A 26,464-nucleotide genomic window follows, 5' to 3' on the forward strand; every position below is an offset into this window, starting at 1 on the left:
AGGAAGGAAGGAAGGAAGGAAGGAAGGAAGGAAGGAAGGAAGGAAGGAAGGAAGGAAGGAAGGAAGGAAGGAAGGAAGGAAGGAAGGAAGGAAGGAAGGAAGGAAGGAAGGAAGGAAGGAAGGAAGGAAGGAAGGAAGGAAGGAAGGAAGGAAGGAAGGAAGGAAGGAAGGAAGGAAGGAAGGAAGGAAGGAAGGAAGGAAGGATCAGCCTTCAAAGCCTGGATGGTCTGGTGGCCCCATAAAACAGTGTTTCCCAGCTTTTTTCCTTTATTGCAGAAATAGTTAAATGTGAGAATTCATCTTGTTGATAAACTAAGTACTTTTATAGACAACTGGGCACAATCTGAACATAAAGGAAGGGACACTGGGTGTGGATCAGAGGCTCTGGGGTGCCAGCTCCTCTCAAAGTAAAAATCATTTTCATGTGAGATGCAGCATTCCCATAGGGAAAATTCAGATTTCCCTCTGTATCCTAAGGTCTCAGCTCTTCAGAGATAACCCAGGGCTGCCCAGCTTGCCTAAATCTGGGATAACTGCATTTAAGAAGTTTTAATTGAAGCCTGTGTCAGGTGCTACAAGTAGGCTCCATGGAAAAGATCTTTTTAATCCAGATGTAATAGGACTGAGCCAAGCCTTTAGATTCCTGCAAAATTCCTTACTAGTGGGAATGACCTTGACCTCCCCGTGAAAACTTCTACAGCAATGTTGTCATTCAGACTTCTGGACCTTCTTTTCTGGGGGGTGAAAACCTCACCTGTTTTGGGTACTGCTGTCCAACAGAAGATGGGAGTTTCACCTCCAGAGGTAGCTCAGGAATGTTTCTTCTCACCATTCTCCTTGGCCACACTCCCACAGAAGTCTGCATGTTTCTTCCACTTGGACTAGTTGCCCCAGTTACAGCTGTAGAGGACACTCCAGCTGCATCTACACCACCAAGGGAGTCTAGGGGCTTTACTTTACTTTGCACTTTAGCCTGGTGCACAGGCACAAAACACCTCCTTCCACAATGTGGTTCAAGAATTTTTGAAGGACAAGTGATAGTTTAGACTCTGATGTTGCCTTTCAAGGCTGCACCACACCTGGAAATCTCCTGGAGATTTCTCCTGGTTTAGTTTTCCTAGAGAGAAGCCAAATTTGCACACATCAAAACCATTTTGTTAACCAAATCAGTTTTTGAAAAGTGGGAATTGTTGGGGCACTCCCTTCCAAACAAAGATATTACTCCAGGCCAAATGTGGACACAGTCTCCAATGCTGCTTTTGTCAAGACTGGCTGTCTTTCTGCTTTGCAGCACTGGAGAGGGTAGTTAAGCCTTCACAGAAAGGGTACTTAAGCACTGGAACAGGCTGCCCAGGGAGGTGTTTGAGTCTCCATCCCTGGAGGTGTTTAAGAGATGTATAGATGAGCAACACGGTTTAAGCCCTAGACTCAGCAGAGTTGAGTTAATGGTTGGTAGAGTTGGGTTATGGCTGGACTCAAGGATCTTAAGGGTCTTTCCCAACCCAAACAATTCTGTGATTCTGTGAATTCCTTTGATAACTTCTCACAGACTAGTTGAGTGAACCCAGAGGGAAGACAAATTCCCCCACCAAACTGTAGGCAGGTTTCCTGAAGCACAAAGTTCTGCACAGACAGGTGACAAAGGGAGTCATATATGCAGTGATGCAGAGTGATTTCTGTGCTGATCTGTACCATGACTGTGTCTCTGAGGTGCAACTCTTTGAACAAACCAGCTAATACCAACCAGTCCATTGAGCATCCAAATCTATCTCAAGATCCTCCTACTCCAAACCTTGTAGGAAGGCAGAAAAAACCCTGAATAAAAACTGAATAACAGAGATGCAAGTTATTGAGTGAAGTGTCCAGGAAGTACCAAAGCACCCACTCTTTTTATTACAACATTTATTTTAGTATAGAAGGCACTTACAATACAGAAAGGGGAAAAAAAGATATTAAATGATAGGCACCAAAAGTGAAGTTAAAATTAAAATGACTAAGAGACAGTTTACCAGACAAAAGGAGCACCCTTCCTTGTTAACAATCCAGCACACAGAAACAAAGCTAGTGATGACTAACTTTTTTAAACAGTTAGGGCTTTTTTTTTTTTTTAAATAGAAAAGATAAAGGCTGTTCTACTGTGAACTGAAATTAAAAAAGAACCCCTCCACACACCTGTACAAGGATTTGGGAGTGGGTGGTGGTTGCAAACACGGGGCTTTTCAGGTCTGGCACTGCAGAAGGTCCTGGTACATCTCAATGAGGTGAGCAGCTTCTCTCTGCCCAGAAAGCACAGCACCATGGGTCGTGGAATAATACTTCCTGTGAGTGGCCTCCCCTGAAAACATCACCTGCATTGGCTGGAGAGGAGAAGAAGAGAAGAGAAGAAGCTCAGCTGTGCTCACAGGAGAGCAGGAGTGAGGATAAAAGGAGACAAAACTCTCTGTGCCCTCCCACATCCCCAGTGATGGCAGCAGTGTTTTGAGGGTCCTGGTTCTTGAAAAACCTGATGTGGTGCACAACACATGTTCCAGGAGGCCTGTTGTGATAGGACAAGGGGTGATGTTTAAACAGGGGTAGATGGCTTTAAACTAGAGCAGGGTAGATTGAGACTGGATATTAGGAAGAAGTTCTTTCCACTGAGGGTGGTGAAGCACTGGAACAGGCTGCCCAGAGAGGTGGTGGAGGCCCCATCCCTGGAGACATTCAAGGTCAGGCTTGATGAGGCTCTGAGCAACCTGATCTAGTCAAAAAGGTCCCTGCTCACTGCAGGGGGGACTGGACTAGATGACTTTTAAAGGTCCCTTCCAACCCCACACATTCAGTGATTGAGACTAGACATTAGATAGAAACATTTTACAAGGAGGGTGGTGAAACTCTGCTGCCCAGAGAGGTGGTAGATGCCCCACAGAATCCCAGACTGGTTGGGGTTGGAAAAGACCTTCAAGACCATCTAGTTCCAACCCCCCTGCATAGGCAAGAACACCTCCCACTAGACCAGGTTGCTCCAAGCCCCATCCCAGGAAACACTCCAGGTCATGTTGGATGGGGCTCTGAGCTACCTGATCTAGCTGAAGATGTCCCTGCTCACTGCAGGGGGGCTGGTCTAGAGGAGCCTTAACTACTCTGTGATTCCATGTCTACCAAGGCCAAGCTCATTCTCACTGTCATGCCCACAAGGAGCTGTTTGCAGGGCAGATGCACCATCACAGAGCCAGATATGACCTCCAGCGACCTCAAACAAATCTGCACGAGTCACTCAGCACCTCTTTCTCTTTTAACTTCTCTCCTTAATCCCCTGAATTATACTTCAGCCTTTTGTACATTAAATATTTCTTCTTCTGGACACAATTTCAGAAGGAAAAATAGTCGTGTTTCAAAACCCACAGTGACACAGTGTCTTACCTCTTACATCAGTAATTAGGTGCTTGCTAAACTCCTGCCAACCCAGGTCTGAAGCAGGAATTTCACCTACCTCTCTTCTCTGGGAACTACTGAGAAAGATTATTTTTAAACAGATTTCTGTGCTGCACAAAATTACATGATGGGTTCAGGCTCTGGATAGAGGAGATGGACTGAGCAGATACTTGAAGGCTGCATATTCATCAACCATTGTCTTTGGATTTGGACACACAACCCAGAATGATGGAGTGAGTTTGGCTTAATATGTTGCTGAGCTGGGGTAATTATCTCCACGTGTGCTCTTGCTCTCCTTGCTATATTTAGAAAGCAAAGCCAGTGTCTGAGGAGCACATCTGTTGTCCTCTGCCAATGCTTGAGTCCCTCAGCCAAGGAGGGGGCCTCCCTCATCCCCTACTGCCAACACAGAAAGATCTTTTATCATGCACCTCTGACACACTGAAGAGGTCAAATCCTACACACATCATTTGTCCAGACAAGGAAGGAATAAAAAAACTGGAAAATACACTATTAGAGGCCCAACCAGAGACTGTTTCCTTCAGCCTCCCTCCAGAAAACCCACTGCCCAGCATCATGTTAGCCTTTTTGACACAGAACCAATCTGGGTCATACTTACAGCAGTTTTGGAGCTTTCAGCATAAGGCAGTGGCTTAGCAAGCTTCTCTACATCAGCCCCACTAGATCCAACTTGGGTGTAAGAGTAGGATCCACGAAAGTTGGGATTGCTGCCCCAGGAGGACCGCAGGATCCGGCGAGGTTTCGGAATGTTTGGATTCCCTGGGTGACAAACAGGAGGAGACAAAGACTAAGACTGTGTCCAAGAGAAAACCTGGCAATGCCTGGCATGTATTTAGTCTGATTTATTGGAAATACATCCTAGCAGAGCTTGCAGGCCACAGGGAAGAAGACTCAAACCAGATCTCTTTTCTATTACTGACTTCTTATCATCTACATAACAGAAATAGCCTCCCTTTTAATCTCAAGTTGCCTTCCATTTTGGGAAAGATCATTAACATGCTTTTGTTCCTAAGAGACTGAAAAGCTTCAGGGAATCCTGGAGATAGTTTGTTTGAAAATGCAGAGCATTTCCTGGTCTCATTTGCCATGGTGGTGCTCACTTAGGCAGTCTTGTCAGAGAGGAGTGCCTCCAAAGAGGAATGGAGAGAAGGGTGTTAGGAGGCAAATCCTCCTTGTGTGGGTGCACAGGAAAAGGTGTCTGAAAGTTTTCAACACCTCTGTTGCCCCAACTGCTACTCAGTCACTCCCCAGCATTAATCCAAAATCCAACAGATCCATTTTTGTGGGATGTACGTGGCATGGAAAGAAGGCTTGTGAGGCTGGAAGTAGGATTTCCAGATTGCTGTAGGATTTCCACTCCTCAAGGGATGTAAGACCTAGAGGTGAGGGACACTGGAGTGAACCAATGCTCGGGCCATTATCAGCCACTGTCCCCATCCCAAAGATGGGGATCCCACATGGGATTCAGGACTGTGGCCAAGGCAGCCCACCTGCTGGTACCACAAGAGCCTCAAGTAGAACTGAAATAGGGAGGGTCATACATTGGAGAGCCTCTTTCTAGACTGGTTTGAGAACATTTCAGTGTCATTGACCAAGAAGCTGTTGGTGCCCCGTGACCGCATCTGGCTTGGCAGGAGAGGAAGGGGGAGACAGGACACGGAGAACAGCAGTGAAGATAAATTCTCTCTGCAGGAGACCTAAGACCCACTCTTGAGGCCACCCTTGAGGCAACCTCACACATCCAGGCAAGATTCAGCTAGTAGACTCTGGGAGACTGTCAGCACAAGCAGCAAGAGTTACTGAGACATGTTTGCACCTTGCACAGTTCCTGTGCCTGCTCCAGACCCTGACTGTCACACATCAGCATGCTTAGCCTGCTATGAAGATGATCCAAATTCCCTCTCTTTCTTCATCAGGATTTAAGAAAGGGAGACATCAAACTGTAAAGACTACTGAGGCACTGCATTATTTAGTCCTACTAAGGAATTACTTAGTCATAGAATGGGTTGGGTTGGAATGGACCTTCAAGATCATCTAGATCCAACCCCCTGCATGGGCAGGGACACCTCCCAACAAACCAGGTTGCTCCAAGTCCCATCCAACCTGGCCTGGAACACTTCCAGGGAGGGGGCAGCCTTTAATTCCTTCAAATCAGGAGCAGGTTACTTCCCTCATTCAGCAACAGTTTAGGAACACCATATGTCAATCAGAGCTATGAAATGCAAGGCTGGAACCAAGCAAAGGCACCTGGATGGTTTGCCAGAGGACACTGAACACTTTCTAACCACTAACCCTCAGACAAAAACATGGCACGGACTAGCAAATAAATATACCCAGCAAACAAAACACATCCTACAGCTGAATGTTGTTTCAGGAATAAGAACGTAGCATAACAAAGCCTCTAAAACACTCTCCTCCAAGAATCTTCAAAGCAGGAATGCCTGGGATGGAAGTGAAAAGCCCAAGGGAGCTCTCAGATGCGTCAAGGAAATAAATGATCACGTTTTATTTTGAAGGGCTGTGGAAAAACCCAGGAGAACACACCATGGAAGCTGTTAGACAACACAACACCCAACAGGGCCAAAGCAGCCATCCATCACACCGCACTACACAAAAACAACCTCACAATGTATTTTCAAGTAAAAGGAGTCTCTGCAGTGGGCTGGGGGTGGGTCTTCTGTAGCTGGTGCATGTTCTCCTGTTCCCCTGTCAAGGTACTCAGATGATTTTCAACACAGGAGTCCACCAGCAGGATGTTGCTAAGAGGGTTAACATGAGGCACACTGTTACAAGCAAGGAGGTGAGGGCTTGTCAGTCTGCAGGTGAGGCCACAGATCTGCTAAAAGACTGAAATTTATTACCAAAACAGTCTGTGGAGACATCAGCTCCATCAACAATCGTATAAATCCAGCAAGATTTAATAAAGCAACATTCAGACTGGTAAAAGCAACAGCTTCACTCTCTCTCTGAACAACCTGGTCTAGCAGGAGGCGCCCATGCAGGGGGGTTGGAACTAGATGATCTTGGAGGTCCCTTCCAAACCAGTCTGGGATTCTCTCTAGTGCTTCCCACGGATGACCTTGTCCTGTGTACAGAAGCAGGTAAGCAGCAGCCTTCCCACCAGGCAACTAATCTTCAGGTAGCAACTTCATCCCAAGGGAAGCTGCAGCACAGCAACATGAAGCACGTGGCCCTGGGCAGATGGCAGATCTCCTGCAGAGATGCCCCAGAAGGCTGCCAGCACAGAGCAGGGCTGAGGAGCCTGGGTACATTACATGGCAGCTGCACAGCTCCCAGGACCAAAGCCAGTGTCCTTCCCCAGGAGCAGATGTGCCAGCTCTTACGAGCTCCTTGAAGATTCTCCAGCACATCAGACCACGTGATCCAAGTGTCCACTGCACAACTACTGTGCCCCTGCACTTCTGCATTTATGCACTTTCTAAGAGAAAAATCAGGAGCAGCTTGGTTGAAGGTCAGATGGGAACACATAACACAAGCTCTGACCCTGAATTTTTGTTTGCAAGACAGAAAATACAAAGACTGGGAGGCCCACACGTGTCCAAGGAACATATTTAATTGGACTTTCTCCATCTGCCTTTAAACAGATGGTTAAACATGTGCCTTTACCTACAGATAAAGGCAACAATTACTGCAGATGTGGAAACTTCTAAGCTTCCACTGTCCACAGACAGACAAAATGGCTAAAAAAGGACTTTAGCCTTCACTAAAACAGGAAGGCACATACCTTTATGCCACAGGTTCCCACTTGTGAAGTTACAGAAGATAACTCCATGTGCTTCAGACAATCTTGTCTATATCCAGCTACTGGAAGGTGTGGCTACAGAGTTACTGGTTATGGGGCTGATTATGAGACACAGGATTACCACAAAATCAACTCACAGATCTCAATTAAGATGCCCACATTTATTTGTCTACCTGACAGCAGGGTGTTTAAGATGTCATCAAGGCCAACAGAGATCAGTGGTACTACCCACACAGGTCTACAGACACTGAATTACAGGATCATAGAATGGGGGAGGGGAGATGGGAAGGCACCTCTGGAGATCATCTAGTCCAACCTCCATGCTAGAGCAGGATCCCCTAGGGCAGATCCCACAGGAACATGTCCAGGTGGGTTTGGAATGTCTCCAGGGATGGAGACTCCACAACCTCCCTGGGCAGCTTGTTCCAGGGCTCTGTTACCCTCAGAGTAAAGAAGGATTTTCTCATCTTCAGGTTCAACCTCCTGTGCTCCAGTTTGTGCCCATTGCCCTTGTCCTGTCCCAGGACACCCCTGGGAAGAGTCTGGCCCCATCCTCCTGACACCCCCTGGAGATATTGATCAGCACTGATGAGATCCCCCCTCAGCCTCCTTCTCACTCAGCTGAACAGCCCCAGCTCTCCCAGCCTTTCCTCACAGGCAGATGCTCCAGACACAAAAGTGACATTAAGGTCTCCCAAGCATCTGCACAGGGCTAGCAGATATGATGCAGAACCTAAAAGAGAGCCCTTCCCCCTAGAGAAAAAGCTGGAGGACAGGGAGGACAACTCAGGGCACCTCCAGCAGCAGCCTGACAAATCAGTGAGTCCTTCAGAAGGGACCAGGGCTGCAATTACCACCTTCTGGTTTCTAATGCTGGGAGCTTAGCCAACAAAGAAAACAGAGCAAGACTTCTAATTGTTTGAAGGCATCTCACTTAATCAGATTTAGAGGATCCTGCTTTTCAGCCATCCAGCTGTGAAAAGCAGCAATTGTCAGAGGTTCTCAGGTTAGAACAATCCTCTGAGCTTTTCACAGCAAAGCCAGATAATCCACCAGACTAACCTGCATGTGAAATGTAAGGTCACCTCTCAGAGAGAAATTCTCAGTATGAGTCTAGAAGAATGCATTTAATACAGGACTGGTCTAAAATCCTCTGAAGCCAAAGCAAAGGCCTCCCTGAGGAATGGACTGGGAAAACACAGCTGAAGATGGGAACCCAACTGGTTAATACATTAGTTCTTTAATAGAAGAGTAAGAAATAAGAACATGGGGGATTTTATAGCCTGAACATGAAAGACAAAGTGAACATTAAAGGCTCCTACTACCTGCTTTCATTGCTGAATGTAAGGCTCTCTCTGTACTCAGCAGAGAAAAGCTTCTGAAGAAGATGTCACAGAGCACCAAGCAAGGTGTGGAAGATGTGAACTGCCTTATCAAAGAGTCTTTCTTCCCACTGAGCTTAGGATCCTAGGAGGACTAGTTTCCCAGCTCAGTTAGCTGACTTACATGAAGTTGGGCGGTGGGAAACACTTTAGAGGCTGGGTTTGGTGGTCTAATTGGACCAGAGGAGAGCAGTCATTTTCAGAAATGACTACAGCTGGATCACAGACAGAAGGTTGCTTCGTAACACCCCCCTCAACCACCTCCTTAGCTGGTCTAACCCATTGTCCCACTCCTGATGAAATAGATTAGTGAAGAAGATGGGAGGTGCATGGAGAGCTGAGCATGCTCCTGCTACTCCAGCCTGCCTGGCACCTGGCCCAGATGAGCCTTGAGGAACTGCTGCTTCTGTGAACTTGCTAGGGAAAACGGGAACAAGGGTAACAGGATAAACCCAGCTAACTCAGCAAGGCCATCCTGGGAGACCTGTGAAAAGGTTTCTTACAAAATAGCAGGGGTTTTGGGGCAGAAGGTGGATCAGGTCTTGTTGTGTAATGGGTGCTCCAAGGACACGTTTTCTACTAGTAGTTTCCAGCAGCTGAGAGGTCACCTCTCAGCTGATGCACAAAATGTTGATTGCAGGGCTAGGCCCTGGTAGATTCAGTCTGAAACTCTGCAGGGTTAGAAAGCCCAGGATTAGCAGAAGGCTGAGACAGAGTCTGATGGACAGGGAACAGGTGCAGAACCAGCTGGAACAGCAACTGCAGCACATAGCAATGACCAGTGCCAACATTTTTCCATCCTGGGAGGAAGAGAGGAACATCCAACACAGGCAAACAATAACAACAGGGCAGGAGCCCGAGAAGGAAGAGGGAGAGTATACTCCCATCTGCCAAACTAAGAAGGACCCCAAGAGCCAATTTTCCACTGATGAATCGAGGTGTTTTAGGGAAAAAATAAAAGAAGTCTGAAGCAAGAAGAGCTGCAACAAAGAAAGATGTTTATCCACTCTGGGAGATGTCAGCACTTAAAGAGAAGAGCCTCCTGTTCCACCTGCCTAGGGCAGCAGCTGGCCTGCTGAGGTCAGGAGGAAAGAAGGCATGTAGGCACCAACATTGAAATGTAAGGTAGGGAAACCCAACACCACTGAGAATAAACAGCTCAGGAGGCAGAAACGTTCCCTCATCCACCCTACTTCCCTGCAGGCTGCAAGGGAGCCACAGGCTCATCATCCAGCATAAATGCAACACCAAACACACTGAAACAGGATCCAGTTTTGGTTGCTGCATTAGGGTTTCTGAACCCACTGACTACCCTACGATTTCTGAAAAGAGCAGGAAAACATAAAACCTTTTTTTTTGGAAGTAACCAGTTACTCAGGTAGTCCTCAGCTTTCAGGACCCTTTTTCTACATGTCTGTGGTGTTGGTAGCAAATGCTCTGTGAGCACAGGGGAAAGCTACACTTGTGAAGGCAAATTTCTTCAGTTAATTAGAGGTCCATGGACAAGAGATAAGGCTGGAAACCCACTGGGTGCTGAGGTTTGGATAATGTGAGCTAGCAGAGAGAGATAAATAGCTTAATCATGGGAACCCTCTCTAGAATAGCATAAAATACATCTAAACTTGGAGGATGCTGCTCTTATAAGGGAGGTGGTGGAGTCACCATCCCTGGAAGTATTTACAAGAAATGCAGATATAGTGCTTAGTGACATGATTTAAGCACTGAATGGGTAGATTAGGTTATGGTAGGGGGATGTGGTTATGGTTGGACTTGATGACCTTCAAGGTCCCGTCCAACCAGGACAATTTTGTGATTCTGCAAGTGCTCATAACTATGCATAAATCCAAAATCTTCATTTCAAGAGTGCAACGAGTCAACCAGTATTTCTTTCAGTGTTTCTACCTGATACTTGCACTTACACAGTATCCTCCATCAGAGGACCTCAATTAACACTGTAGGCACAGGAAGGCCTTTCCTTGGGAAGGTCTGCAACCCCCTGGGAAGCAACTGCAGACAAACTAAGGCCCAGTGTGTTCAAGTATTATTATTAGATATTTCATCCTGGATTTTCTCTGTCTAATAGACCTAAGGTCTGTCTTGCTTCAGCTGCTGCCTTTATCGTGATGTGTTCTCAGTATGCGTGAAACCTCTGAAGTTCAGGAAGGTTTTGGTGAAATGGAACCTCTCAAGATCATGGATACTTGAAAATTCAAGCCAGTGGGATTTCCACATAGCCTCACATTGAATGGAGGGCAGGGATGTGATTCAAGCACCACATCTCAGCTCTGAACAGGTTCAACTCCCTTCTAAAAGAGCATTGCTGCTTTCCACAGCTGAAATCAGCCCTCAGAAGCCCCGGGTCTGACAGCTCCAGCTGCTGAAGAGTTATTTGTGATTAAATAAAGCAGAGGATGTGAAATTCTCAAGCACTTCTACCCACCACTTCCTGAGCTGGTTATCAGCCCCTCTGTATAAATAGCTTTCAGGCACACCCAAGCAGGAGGTATGCTGGAAGCCCAGGCATAGCCCATTCAAAGGGATCTAAAATGCCAAAGAACTAAAAATTACTGCAGTGCATTTCCTTCCTGGTGGTTATTCAACACCCCAGCCCCAGCCTCCCTCTGTTCTCCACTCTCCAAAGGAACCAGAGCATGGCTGACCTGTAAATTTACGTAGCATTTCAGTGCAGGTTTCTGCCACAGTTTCATCATCGCACTTCTCCATGATCAAAGCCTCTTCTCCACATATCCAGCCACTCAGGACATGGCCATACCTCTCTGGTGGGTAGAGTACGTCGAAGCCGCAGATCTTCTTGTACCACAGCTCCTCGGGATAAGTCAAGCTCTCACTCTCTGCCTCGTCTTCCCAGACAAACTGGATGCTGTTGCATTCAGAGCTCCAGAAAGGCTCTTCAAACTCCAGGAAAATCTTGTCAGTGGTGTTGATTCCCAGTTTCTCGATGGCCATCACCTTCTCCTCAGGCAAGCGGGGATGAAACAGGCTCTCGTGGCGTTTCTTCAAGACTCCCAGGGACACGGTCACAATGACATGGTCAGCTGGGATGAACTCACAGTCCTCGCACTCTACGAAGACGTCAGAGCTCTTGTCCTCCTCGGGGAGGTCACTGTTGTGGTCAGCCACCCTCTCAATCTCCTTGCTGACCGACTGGTTCCAGTGGATGCACTTGACCGGCTTGCGGAGCTGAATGACAGACTCGGGAATGGAGCGGGCCAAGATCTCCACGATTTTAATGAAACCACAAGGAATGATGTGATGAGCCCCAGGGATTTCGGTCCATTCCCCAAATTCACTGAGTGAGACTTCATCCATGCTGTGGGAGCTGCTCTCACAACTCTCCACCTGAGGAAAAGCAACACAAAAGCAACATTGCCTCAGAGCAACTCACTTTGCCACAGCACAATATTCCAAGGGCACAGAGGAACAGGCTGGGAGTCCTGAATCCCACTCTTAAACCACATCATTTTTGCTATTAAAGAAGAGTCTGACCATAGGATCTGACAAAATCAATCCTTAGCCTTCCTTCCAACCAGAGAAACCATTCTGTCACGTTAACAAGCTGCACCAGCTCTGGTTGCATGGGCCACAGTGGCACCAGCAAAGGTTCAGAGATGACATCTTTGTACCTGCAAGATTCTGGGTTCTGACTGTTTTCTATCATTTAAAACCCACTCCACTGGCCAGGGACTGGCTGCTTGGTGCTCCTACAAGAGAAGCTGGAGATATGTTAATCAGATGCTCATTCCAATGTTAGTAAATGTCCCCATAAGGAGCCCTGGCAAACTTTTGGCAGCTATTTCTGCAGTCTGCAGCTTTCAACATGCTGTCAAACAGTCAGCAATCAGCAAGCCAACCATCTGAGAGGATCCAACACAGAAGGAACTGAAGGAGACAGAAAAGGGCAATGCCAAGATGTGAGACACTTGTGTTTTATTCACTTGATGTGGTTCTCAGAGCTTCAGATTCGGGACCTGTTGGTTAATGTTTGCAGGAGTATTAGGCTTAGCTTCCAACAATCCCTGGAACAAAGGCAGGATGTTTGGCCTGTCCTGTGATAAGTTTCTAATGATAATACTGATGCATGACACAGTGATCTTAAAATCTTCAAATCACTGGAGTCACAATGATTCACACACTGCAATTCTTTTAAGCATTTTAGACAAAGGGAACAGTACAATTCCTTGCCTCACCCTTCGGCCAGTTTTCCAGACCTTTCCACGCTTTAATGACCATGTCTGGAAGCCTGGCAAGCCTAGACCCTCTCCCTGTGGAGCATCCTGGTGCAGGGCAGGAATGTCTGTGCTGGGCGAAGGTATCCAGTGAACAAGGTGCTCAGACAGGACACTCCACACCATGAAAATAACAAGCAGTCTATTTGATTCTTTCAACCATGAAGGAAAAATGCCAGGGAGGAAAGCAGGCAACTACCAAGACTTGGCTCTGCCTGAGACACCAGTTAATCCCCACTCTCTCAGCAACCACTCTGATCTGATAGCCTTAAGTATCAGAAGCTTTGTTTTTCTCAGGTATTTAAAAATGAGAAGGGATTTGCAAGACTTGCAGAAAAGTCCCTGGCTGTGGCAACCTGTAGCAGCAGTGGAGATGCCCTGTGATACAAGCTCTTGGGTCAGGGCACTGAGATACCAGAACAGTGCTCAGAACACTGGGGTTCAAATCTCAGCTTCATCACACACACTCTGTGAGGCCCTTTAGGTCTTTATTTCTCTCTCTTTCAGCTTCCCAGCTGTAACTAGTGAATACCACACCCCTCCCCACATCACAGAGTGCTGCTGCCTCCCCTGCCTCATTTCATAAGCCTTTAAGTCATAATAATTGAAACAGGAATGACTGTTACACTTTACTTGTGGAGTGCTTGATGCAGCATTAAGTCCTCACCCCACAGAGATCTCATTTAGGCCAAGGCATCAAGGAGATAAAAACAACTAGGGAAGCCATGGGGAGAGATGATTAGGACATGGGTTTATGCAACCTACCTTTGATTTTATTTCTTTTCCTTCAAAGAACTTTCCAGGGATTTCTTCAGCAAATTACTAGAATCAAAGTTATATTTCTTCTGGTCTCTAAGATACGGGCAGAGGCAGAAGGGGGTAAAAGACACTCGGGCAGGTTCATGGGGTTTCAGATAGAAGGCAGAAGACAAGACATTACTAAAAGAAGCTAATAACAGAGGAGCTTCAGGTGGTAAGAAAGGATTAAACCAACCAGAAAATTTCACAGGGCCTTAGAAAGCCCCTTCTAATTAGAAACCTGTAAGATTAAGGTAAGAAGGGGGGGAAAAAAAGCATTATTTCTTGCAGGCCTCATGAGAAAGAGCTATCAATATAAACACAAACTGTCCCAGCTACAAGAGACCCCAGGGAGCAACTCCCCAGCGATGGGCAAGGCTTAACCAGCTGGCTGAGGTTCCAGATTTGTCTGCTCTTTGCTAAAAGCTAAAAAACCCACAAAACAAACCCAAGGACTTGCACACCCACCTTCAGGTACTGCTGGATCATGGCTAGTTTCAGCCTCTTGACGGCCTCTGTGTCATCCGGATCGGCCTTGACCCGCTTGCGCACGACGTCCCGTGTGAAGACGCCCACACTGTTCTGGCTCTCAGCATTGACTGGTTTACCTCGTTGGAAGAACTCCTGAGTCAGGTTATAGACCTGCCAAAGACGGACAACGTGAGTCACAGCAGAACCCAAGCCCCAAGCAGGATGTTTTTTCCTCCCTCCAAACCCAGCAGGCTCAGGTCACCTCTTGCCAACTTCAGAGTCCAGCTCTGGCAGGTCATTGTGGGCTCTGCTTCAAGGCCACATCAAGCTGTGCCCACAGTTGTGCTGGTTAGAAGGCAGGAAGCAACCCTTCCCTCCAGACAAAGGTAACCACCCTCACTCCACTCTCTCTTTTGCAATGTCCAATGACAGGACAAGGGGCACAACGTGGAGTTCAGGAGGTTCAAGTTAAACACAAAGAAAAGCTTCTTTACTGTGAGGGTAACATAGAAGTGGAACAGATTCATATTTAGTTCTCTTTTTTCTCCTGAAAAATAGGAAGCATCCAACACAGGCTTAGTAGAGGAATTTTGGACACACACACACTTCATTTGTTGAGCACAAGACAGTGCAGATCCATGGAAAACAAAGATCTCCTCATTAGCCCCCCACCAGCAGCCAGGCTGAGAAGGACACACAAGAAAAATTCCCTTCTCACAAATCGTTCTTCTTTGGAAGAGATCTCTTTTTTTTAACCCCAGTGTTCTACCATACAAACTACTTAAAAGTAAGAAAAAAAAACATCCACCTTGGCCATCTGCTTGTGGCTGTCTGGAGTAACCAGAACTTCTGTTTGTAGGATTGCCAGAAGAGCCAGCAGTTAAATCATGGCCCTTCATATCCCTGGAAAAACTGTGAGGAATCTTTTAACACAGGAAAGCTTTTATAAGATGCCTCCCTGAAGTGCAATTCATCCCATTCATGACTTGTTTGCCCAGAGAGAGTCACCTTCTCATTTACATCATGCCACAGGGGTGCAGAGCACTCTTAAAAGCATGGAGGCAAGATCCCTGCTTGCTAAGTTTTTCTTCTCAAAGGTGGTTTGATTACAACTTATGATGCTTCTTTGGAGACACATCATTCAGACATACCAAGGAGTTCCACTCAGAGGTCAGTGTCTGGTAGGAAGCTGGCAGAATTGTGGCAGCTGCTCCTTCAAAGGCTCCTAGAGCTTCCCATTCTCTGCTGACATGGCTAATTCACCATGGTTTGGTTCTTTCCTATCCCAGTGCTCCCCAGAAGCTTGATTTTCTCTTGGGCTTTAGGAGTAAAGTGAATTGGGAGGAGGCAAAAAAGAAGGATGATGAGGAAGGGGAAGGAGCAAGGGAAGATGCATGACAGTGGTAGGAGCAAGGGAAAGCAGGTCTGTGAGTGTAGGGAGGAAGAGGAGTAGATAAGGACAAGTAAGGAATGAGAAGCAAACTGAAGAAAAAAAATGACTGAAAGAATGAAAAAAGGGGAAAATATACTACAAAGCCAGAGAAGTAATCACAGGAAAAATAAGTGAAACTGCTGAATACAGAAGAGAACTGTGACACTGACTGGGACACAGCCTTTCCAAGGGGATTTCCAGACAAGAAAGGTGGAGACCAATGTCCTCTAGAGCATGAAGGCTTCCAGCAAAGGAAAAGAAAGAATGTCTTCTCTGTTCTGCAGCAGCAAAAGCTCTTCAGCAGCTTCAACATCCCACAGTTCTCAGACCCACAGATTTCTGAGGCCCAAACCACTTCCAGCAAGTCCAAGCTGCAGAGACCTTGCGTCAGCATAATGCAGCTCAGCTTCCCTAAGCTGATTGCACACCATAAGCAGATAACACATGCACAAGACAAGCAAAGCTGTGCTAAAACCCAGCTACCATTTGGCCAAAAAGGATAAGGCAGCCATGGGTATGTTTTTATTAACCATTGTATTCTTTATTGCCCAAGAGAAAAGAGAGAAATGCACAGTTCTCTGTGCTGTAAATATCAAATGAAGTCTTTCCTATATATGTCATTCCATCAGTCAGACAGCAGGGAAGTATTATCACCACCAGGATTTATTTTTTTCTCAGGATCCCTGTTACTTCTTTGCTTTTCTCTTCCTGGAGGTGCTGAACCATTTGATGAAGAACAGAAGGCAAAGCTGTTGTAGGCAAGGGGAGAAACAACAGCAAGTCCTACCTTAAGAGATACATTGTCATAATAACAAAATCAAAAAGATGCAGGAAATGTGTTCTTTCACAGAATCACAGAACCACTTAGGTTAAGATCATCCAGTCCAACCATTAAACCTACTCTCCCAAGTCCAGCACTGAGCCATGTCCCCAAGCACCACATCTTTTAAACACATCCAGGGATGGCGACTCAACCACCTCCCTGGGCAGCATATTGCAATGTCTGACAACCCTTTAGTGAAACAGTTCCTCCTAATGTCTGGTCTAAACCTCCCCTGGTGCAGCTTGAGGCCATTTCCTCTTGTTCTGTCACCAGTTCTTTAATGTACACACGCAGCAAACAAAACACATTTAAAAAGTTATAGAAGAGGTTCACTACAAAGCCCATTTACAGCAGTTTTCTAATGAAGAACGAGCAGAATTGTGTTGTCTGGAGTTGAAGTAACCTGGCCTTTGTTTCTCCAGGTGGGAAACTGATTACAGTGTCAGAAAGTATCATCATGCCTATGGAACTACCTCTGAAATCACTGGGAACAGGGATGTGTGAGATTTGAAAACACATTCTTCTTCAATCACTTCTTCATGATGTGATGACACAAGGGTTCCAGGAAGGGTTCAGGTGGGATTTAACTCAAAGAGCCTGGTGAAAGGTAGCGTCAAGAACCACCTGAAAGATTCTGATTATCTTCTACAAAATATTCATGCATCTAAACTGACAGCACTGTGTCCACCAGCAAGGAGAGCCACAACATCTACAGTCCAGACTGATCTCCCTTTTCTAATGTCACAAAACTGATACAAGCAGGAAGAAAAAATATGCACAGGCTGCATCAACTCCCAGCTCCTTCCACTGGCAAACTCACATCCCAGGACAGTGATCTCAGTACTTCTCACTGTAAAGTTCACAGGTTGCCCAGGGAAGTTATATATGCAGAATGTATCTTTATTAAAAGGATGAAGCACAAGCTTCTGTTTAAAATTGTTCCTAAGTTATTGCTAGGATAGCTCTGGTGTGAAGGCCTGTGGAAAGCTGGGGAGGCTCCTCTGTGCAGATGAAAGGAACCACTGGATGCTCCATCCCTGGAAGTGTTGAAGGGCAGGTTGGATGGGGCTCTGAGCAACCTGGTCTAGTGGGAGGTATCCCTGCCAATGCAGGGGGTTGGAACTAGATGATCTTGAAGGTCCCTTCCAATCCAAACCAGTCTGTGATTCTATGACTCCTCTGGGTTTGGGCAGAATAACTGGTCCTAGAAGCCTCTCTGCAAGAACCACCAGCAGAAGCAAATGACCAGAAGATCTCAAGCAGCTAGTCATCCTGTGCAGATTCCCATCCCTAACTCTGAGGGTTTACTTACAGCTCTGTGGGGAAATGGGACTGAAGGTCAGAAATTAAGAGTTAACTGAATGGTCATAATATTGACACATCTTTACTTCAGCTTAGATCTGTCTTCCTTCTGACCAGTTTTGTGGCATCCCACAACCAGGGTGTCTGCAGACGACGTGGGCTCCATCAGGGATGTCCTCCCTGCTACCTTGAGGCTTCCACCTACACATGTTTACTACATCCATGCTCCTCCACCACAGGAAGAGGCAGTCTCTTAGGAACAACAAATCTAAATAAAGAAGTTTTTCAGCACTGAAGGAGGTCAGGAAAGCACATCCCAATCCACGCTCCTTCCTGCCAGCACCAGTGACGATCCCTAGCATTGTCTTTTCCTTACTTGGCTTAAAAACTACAGTGACTTAATCCCCGGTCAGTCAAAACTCCCTGATGGAGAAAGGTGCATGCTGTCACCAGGCCAGACATCTGTCAGTGCAATAGAGGGGCAGGGAGGGAATGGTGACTCTTGGTGGCCCTTTGCTCCTGCTTTCTACGGTAACACAAGGTACTGGAGCTTAATTGGGGATGGCAGGGAGCCCAGCAGAGGGTGGGGGTGAGAAGGGTGGAAAACTCTGCCATTCTTTGGCTGCATCCCTTCCCCAGAAGCTGCACAGCACACAGGAGAAAGCTGACAGATAACAGGGCCATTAATTAGCTGATTGTTAAAGAGAGGGTTCCTGTGAAGGAGGTCTTTAGGGACCACAGCCTCCCTGAAAAGCCTAACTAAAAATAGGCACGTTTTCTAAATCAGGCTGGCAAGGTACTGTGAAATTCTTGGGCAGTCAAAGCAGTGGGATTTTTCACCTGCATTTAACTTGTCACGCTCACCACCTCCCTCCTATCCTTCACAAATACCTGAGAGTTGGCCTTAAATACCTCTGTGGTGAGAGAAATGAGGATTTAAGAGCAACTCTGAGATGGATTGTCCCTACTCACATTTTCCCAGCAGTTACACGCTCACAAAGACACTCAAGCTGCACACAATATCCTCAAAGGTGACACTCCTGTCCCTTTTCTTGGAGGGTCATGCCGACGTGGTATAAGCAGGCAGAGGACAAATCCCCCCCAGTTATCCTAGAAGGAGTGGAGAGGATGGCGAGAAGATTATGAACATGTGGCATGGACATGACACCCTGGGGAACCTTCCAGAGCTGGTGTCCCCTTCCTCTGAGAGACTGACCTAATGGACTGATGATGACCCTGAGCAGTGCCAGCCCCACACAGTACATGTTATAAGAAGGATAGTTTTAAAACAACAGTGGCTGGAGAGCTGTCCTGCCCACAGCAGGCTCGATGCCCTTTCTCATGGAGCATTGCTTGGCAAAGTGTGGTTGGAAATGAAGGCAGCTGCTCAGCAGGACTGGAGACACTCCTTGCTAGCAGTGTTTAGTTTGCAAGGAGGGCTTGGGTCACCTCGGTCACCAGCTCGTGACAGATCGTGCCTGACTCCAATGCAGTTCTCTCACTTAGGAGAGCCTCTCACAGGGAACTTTCTCCTACAGAAATGAAGAGCTGAGCAGTCTTGCTGCTCAGCTTCCTCATAACCAAATAAAGGCTTCTGTGAGGCATCCCTACAGCTATTAAAAATTCAGGCTACTGCAAACAAAAAGAAGCAAAACTTGTACTGAAGTAGAAGAAGCCAGCCAAAAAAGATTGGATAAGTGCCTGGAAAAAGGGTAAGGACTTTCCAAATGAACGAGTCAGGCAAAGCTCTGGATGTACTGGGGTGCCTTGCCTTCACACCAGTAAAATTCCAGCACACAGAGGAGAGACCTTGCCTTGCCAGGCTCCAGCTTCAGTGGCTCCACACACCCACGTAAAACACTCGAGGGAGACCCTCTGCACTTGGAATTCACTAGGATTGGGTTTCCAGATGCCAGGGTAATTTGGGCTGGAGAGACACAGATGGAGAAGAAGAGCTGAAGTCAAATGCTCCAGCCTAAGCACGTGGCAGCAGCTGCAGCAAAAGAAGGGCAGTGTGTGAGTGCATGGGAAGGGAGCCGGCTGTGCAGGGGGGCAGGCACTTGAAACTGAGACAAATTTAGCCCCGTTCATTCAGGAGTACATTTTCCACTCTTGATGCCAGTGCTCCTGATTAGGCTTTGCATTCATCATGTGGTTGATGGTTGTTTTTTCTCCAGTCAGGACAGCGTGTGTTACAACCTTTGCTAGCTCAGCCTCTGCTAAAGTGCAAGATGCAGCCAAGGTGCTGCTCCTGTGAGGTTTCTAGGGAGACCTTAGAGCACCTTCCAGTGCCTGGAGGGGCTACAGGAAAGGTGGGGAGGGGCTTTGAACAAGGGCAGGGAGTGAGAAGACAAGGGGTAACGGATTAAAACTGGAAGAGGGGAGATTTAGGTGAGACATTAGAAAGATATTCTTTAGTGTGAGGGTGGTGGGACATTGGAACAGGTTGCCCAGAGAAGCTGTGGCTGCTCCATCCCTGGCAGTGTTGAAGGGCAGGTTGGATGGGGCTTGGAGCAACCTGGTCTAGTGGAAGGTGTCCCTGCCCATGCAGGGGGGTTGATCTTGAAGGTCCCTTCCAACACAAACTATCCTATGATTCCTAGACTCTGAGAAGGGTCTTGGAGCTCCTATGAGGCAAGGGAGGAGCCTGACCTCAGGGTGAGCTGTAAGATGGCTTTTTATCCTGAACAATTTCAAGGCATTTTAACAAAACCTCTCAAAAAACCTGACTTCAAAAAAGCAGAGATGCAGAACTGAAGACCAAACTTCTGCTGGTCCTCCCTAGTATCCACTTCATCACCAGTCAAAGCAAGAGAGTATTGGCCAGCTAGGATGAAAATAAATGGACAGAATGGATTACACTGAAAATGCAAAAAAACTGCTGGGTGAGTCAGGGACTCAGAAATGCACCAGACAGACTCAGCATGTGCAAACAGAAACATTCTCTGCACTGGATTGCACAGGAGAAGGTTCCCAAAGCCACACATCTGCTGCCCATGCTCGGAAACTGCTCCCCCACCGGAGCACTTCTATTTCATACAGTCTTATTTAAACAGGGGATTTTCAGGAGATCATGTAGCTTGCCTTAATTCTCACTTTTCCTACACAGAGCAGGAAGAAACCACAGTCAGCTGTTTTCAATCCCTAAAGATCACCCCCTCTGACACCCCAAAGAGGCTGAGGCAAGAAGCTCAACAAAACCATGAGCTGCCTCTGCAAGAAATTCCACCACACTCTGAAGGGAGACAGAGAAAGCACCTCCCCAGCAACAGCAATCAGGAGCTTGGCTGCTGTCCCCTTCTTGGCTTAAGCTGCCCCTTACATATTTTTTTTATCTCAGAAAGTAGCTGTAGACATTTTTACAACCCATAAATGTGAAAGCCTTTTCTGTCTCCTAGTGATAAAGATATCCTGTGGCAACAATAAGCTAATTATGTGTTGCATAAAGAAGATTAACTTTTAATGTGTTGTTCTCTCATGTCACTGGCTGCCCCCTTTTCCCTGGCTTAAAAAAAAAAAATGTAAATGGGTGTATTTACCAAATTAATCCTTTCTGAAACACTCACACCTTGTTACAGCCTTTGTCTTATTGGCTGTATCTCAAAGTTAAGCAGCTCTCATCTTTGTATTCTTATTTCAGAGTCCCCCTGCCTCTGACACCCTCCCTTTGCTGGAGATTTTCCTGTCATCTTTGAGACAGGCTGATCACCAAGCCCTGCATGCAGGCTGGCACTGTGCCATTCACATCAATAATGCTGCTCACAGCAGCATTTTCACTTGCTCCCTCTCTCTTTTCTAGTCTTATTTGCTGTTCATCTTGCCCCACCCACATCTCACCTGTCTTTTGTGGGTTTTTTTTCCTGGCTGTCTCTGGCTCTGTTTTCAATCCAGTAATATGAAAAATTTGTTCAGATTGAATTCTCTCCACCTGCGTTTGTCCAAGAAGAATTTCCTCCTTGCCACGGGTTGCTAAGTTTCTTCCATAGCAGGGTTTCTTTGAAATTCTAACTACCCCTCTCTAAAGCTGGAATGCCAGGTTGGAAGGGACCTCAAGGATTATCTGGTCCAACCTTTCTAGGTACTACTCTAGTTGATATGAGATGGCTCAGCACCTTGTCAAGCTGAGACTTCAAACTGTCCAATGTGGGGGCATCTGCCACTTGGGAGACTGTTCCAACGTTTGATTGTCCTCATGGTGTAAAATTTACCTCTTGTGTCCAACTGGAATCTCCCCAGGAGCAATCTGTGCTATCCCACCACACATGCGAGATCAGAGACCCAGGTCAGTATCAAAAATCTTTTCAAACAAAAAAAAATAACCCCCATTTCTGCTCCCCAGTCAATTATTGATAACTCTTCAGTGACCTTTCTCTTGGTGGCTTTCTAAACGCTCATGGACATATTTTTTTAAGCATGAAGCATGCAAGACTAACCTGAACTTAGTGTGTGTTTAGCCAAGCATCAAATACTGGTGAAGGTCACTGCCAAATGAAAATCTGAAGGTTTTAGTTATTGCTACAGCCTCATGAAAACAATACAGTTTTATACAATCCACTGAGAGGTCACACTACCTGGAGGACTGGACATTCTCCATTGATCCCCTCTAAATGCACTTTAGAAGTGACACTAAAATACTGCAGGGAATAATCATCATTAACTCTGGCAAGCTGCCTTCACTCCACTCCACCTGTGGCCAGACCTTCCTACTGAAAGCAGACAAAACTAATATCATTTCAACACACAAATCAGTAAGAAACCCCCTTTTCCCTCTGAAAGAACTACTAGGATGACAGCAGCAGTGCCAAGTTACATCCAAGTAAATTTGGCCTTTTTTTGTCTGACGTTGCTTCGTTGCTTTTTCAGCAAAGGCTCATCTTTCCACTAAACATGGAATCACAGCTTTCCACTAAACATCTTGCAGGCTTCTTAGTATTTTTAAGCTCTTTCTCTGCAGTTGGTTGATTGGGGTATCTTTCCTATTCGGCTCTTCTTTCACATACCCAGGGCCCCACCTACACTGACCTGAAGAGGACACCACCGAACATCGACCAAAAGAAGTTAAAATAACCTGAAACTGAAATCCACACCGGTCTGAATCTGCCAGCAAAGATGGTCCTTACCTGCTGATGCAAGAACACTTGCCATTCCTACAACACTGGCACTTTGGCATACGACACAGCACACTATGGCATTTATAACATCAATAAAATGTCACAGGGCTACAATACTTAGCCAGTGGTTGCTAAGGTTTTGTGTTCTGCTTTGTTCAGCAATTTGATCCCTCCTCTACTCTTCCAATTAAGTAGCAAATTTATAGAGCAAATGACTGGATCTCCCCAGCAAGAGTTGCTGGAAGTGATTAAATTGATAACAAATGTGGAAAGATTGTTCTTCCTAACAACAGTGAGTTAATCCCACATCATGAGAGCAAACTCGGTGTTGGTTTCTTGCAAGGAAACTAAAAACATAACTGGTTTTCTACCCGGGACATGGTAACTGTCAAGGGGTCTCACTGTTTCAGGCAAATCTGCAACCTGACAAAGCAGCTGAATACCAACCTCGTTGTATAAATCACTGAATTCTTCAACCACATCTTTCGGGATCCTTTGCCCGTTGTTGGTAAGATGATAAGCCACCCCATTCTTGGAGTAAAGACTGATCCGTCCGACACTTCTCTCGCCGTCGGTAGTCTCTTCAAGTAAACCATTGTCTTCTGCTAGATGATAGACTGGGTTTCCATGTGAACCATGAATCCACGTAGCTCCCAGTTCAAAAGTGGCGTGCCCTGCAGGAGAGTCAACCAAGCCAAGTAGTTATTGAAGCCCATTTTCCTGAAAGCTTGTCACACTTAGCCCTAAATAAAATGTACATGAGCAAAAGCAGAACAACTGCCCAAGGACAACACATGTTTGAACATCACTCAATGGAGCTTTCTCTGTTAGACGAGGGCAATGCCAGTGTTCTTCAAAACAGTCCTTCAGGATACAAGTTTAGACAGTTCTGGAAGGATGGGATGTTTCCAATAAAGATACATCACAGTGACACACCTCTGATACTTCAGACGAAGTTCAGAACATTCTAGGTTCCCAGTTCTTACCATAATTGTTGCTACCTGCTCTGTCCTTTCTACCTGGCCTTTCTAAATCATCTGCTCTAAACCTGCATGTAGGAACATGACCAGACAGCAGAGGATGTACTGCTCCTGTTGCAGCACAAATCCTGTACTAGTAAAAGGGGCGTGGGAAGGAAAAGAGCTGTAAGAAGCCACACTGCACTACTGAACAAAGAACTATAGGGACACTCAGATAAATAATACAGATTTAGGAAAAGAATAGAATACCTAAAGACTATAAAAGAGGGGAGATTTACGTTAGACATTAGGAAGAAATCCTCTCCTGTGAGGGTGGTGAGACCCTGGCCCAGGCTGCCCAGGGAAGCTGTGGCTGCCCCATCCCTGGCAGTGTTGAAGGGCAGGTTGGATGGGGCTTGGAGCAGCCTGGGCTGGTGGGAGGTGTTCCTGCCCATGCAGGGGGGTGGATCTAGGTGATCTTGAAGGTCCCTTCCAACCCAAACTATTCTGTGATTCTATGAAACATCCACTGTATTCAAGGAGAGAGGATGGATACCCAGACACAGGAAGAAAAGCACCTACATGGGGGAGATGCAGAAAAACTTGGATTACCCTGAGATAGCAACATTGGCCTGCATACTTAGCCTTGTCCTGTGATTAAAAATGCATGTTATTTACAAATATAACAAATTAAATGCAACATAAAAATGCATTTCCACTCCCCAAATGAGCATATACATTATATTTTATTATTTATGCCTTTGAACATTTAAAACAGGTTCTTTAAAAAGATGCACTGTCAGGTTAAACACCAAACACATTTAGTCTTCATCACCTATACTCTGCCTGCAAAACACAAAGAGTTTGGCCAGCCCCAATTTCTCCCTTCCTTATAGCTAAGAGGGTTTGCACCAGGACTCTGACCCCCCCAAAAGCCCACACAGACACAACTCGGCTGACAGCACAGGGAGATGTTCAGCAGCTGAAAACGAGGTGCTAAAAATAAGCTTGGGTCAGGTCCTCCACCCACATTTTTGCAGATTCTCAGAAGTCCAAAGCTAACTGTTTTAAAGCCTGACAAAGCAGTGCTCTCCCAGCATCCCTGCCAACACCACACTGTGCAGCTTGCTCTGCAGAGGTGTGTGATGTCTGATTAAGTGGGTCAGTTAATAGGATCCTGCCTGATGAGAAAAGGATTGTGCAGTTACCAGTCATCATATACTGCTTAACATGTAAATATATGCTCAGACAGCAAGACACTGCAGCACTATTCTCTGATGCAGTCAGGTTTAATGGGGAGAAGCTCCAAGAGATGCTGCCTCCAAGGGAGGCTCCACATATCTTGTTTTTCAACCACCTCATCATTAGGGAGTCTGCTGATTACCCTTCAAAACACACCTTACAGCGCTTGAGAGCACAATTCCCACGTCTGTCTAAAAACAAAGCACGTGCTTCCAAGTGCACAGCAGAGTTCCAACCGTGTGAATATTCAAGGTGCCACAAGCTCCTCTGCTCTCCCAGAGCAGCCAGCCTAGAGGAAATGACTGCTGAAGTTGGCAGCCAGAGGTACCAAGCTCATCAATACTGCATGTGGCAGTCACCTTGTTAATGCAATCCTCCTGCGAGTCATCACATGCCAGATAAGCAGCAGGAATAGTGCCTGCTGCTTCCTGTCAGGAGCTCGCTCTCTGCTTCACTAACAATCCTCCTCTGTATAGCCCTTATTTATGGAGCACCTCATCTTTGAAAGAAAAAAAAATACATGCCAGCAGGTCCTGCTGTATTGGTGCTCAGTAACAATTCAGATACGCTCCAAGTTCTCCTGTTTCGGTAGCTGTGTGGAATATAATCAAAGGGGCAATGGGCACAAACTGGAGCACAGGAGGTTGAACCTGAAAATAAGAAAATCCTTCTTTACTGTGAGGGTAACAGAGCCCTGGAACAAGCTGCCCAGGGAGGTTGTGGAGTCTCCATCCCTGGAGACATTTCAAACCTGCCTGGACGTGTTCCTGTGGGATCTGCTCTAAGGGATCCTGCTCTAGCAGGGGTCGGACTAGATGATCTCCAGAGGTGCCTTCCAACCCCCACCACTCTGTGATTCTGTGATCCTGTAAATACCAATAAATTCAAAATAGCCTTTCTTGCCTGTAATACTTACAAACTCATTCTCATCACTCCCAAGCAAATAAGTTAGTTGTCACCTAGTGTAAGTGATACAATACATTATTTTAAACTGTAACATTAAATAACATCTATTTAAACAGAAGTAGCTAATTCACCTTCAGGGGCTTAAAGATTTTAATTTCAACACTAATCGCCTTGAAGTGAATCATTCAATACATCAAAAATAGAAAAAAAAAAAAAAAAAAGTTTCCTATTCTGTGGCTCTAATTACTGAGACACAAGCAGCAGACAAAACAGGCCCACAGACAACAATTCCATACCAGCAATCTTCCAAAGGAATGCAGAGATTCCATATCAAGCCCTCTGAATACGCACAGGAACTTTCCCATTTCCCCTTGCAGCCCTGCCTACTTCTTGGGCATCCTGTCGTGATGGATCTGCAGTGGCTACAGATGTTCTAGATCACACACAAGAAACACACTTAAAATGCACAAACAACACAAAGCCTCTGCCTCCCCTGGGCTACAGATGATCAAGCAAACCTCTGAAAATCCAAATTATTTCCCTGTGCTGAACAGCAATATATTTTCTGTGCATCTGAGGGAAAATAGTGTCCC

At 46.2% G+C, this 26,464-nt stretch overlaps 1 protein-coding gene across 2 annotated transcripts in view; it reads right to left on the minus strand.

Moving 5' to 3' along the window:
• Positions 1-1,840: 1,840 nt before the first annotated feature.
• The window catches only part of SMOX (spermine oxidase), a 57,570-nt gene continuing 32,946 nt past the window's right edge, over positions 1,841-26,464 (minus strand). The window contains exons 3-7 of one of the 2 annotated variants that reach the window (XM_051617348.1): positions 23,212-23,438; positions 14,094-14,267; positions 11,241-11,940; positions 4,034-4,194; positions 1,841-2,357 (exon numbers count right to left, since the gene is read on the minus strand). In XM_051617348.1, the coding sequence (XP_051473308.1) occupies positions 2,220-2,357; positions 4,034-4,194; positions 11,241-11,940; positions 14,094-14,267; positions 23,212-23,438 (1,400 nt within the window). In that variant the 3' untranslated portion in view covers positions 1,841-2,219. The remainder of the gene's footprint in view (positions 2,358-4,033; positions 4,195-11,240; positions 11,941-14,093; positions 14,268-23,211; positions 23,439-26,464) is intronic. The other variant, XM_051617349.1, reaches the window with a different exon arrangement.

The sequence above is a fragment of the Apus apus genome, chromosome 4 (genome assembly GCF_020740795.1).
Source record: "Apus apus isolate bApuApu2 chromosome 4, bApuApu2.pri.cur, whole genome shotgun sequence".
Lineage (NCBI taxonomy): Eukaryota > Metazoa > Chordata > Aves > Apodiformes > Apodidae > Apus > Apus apus.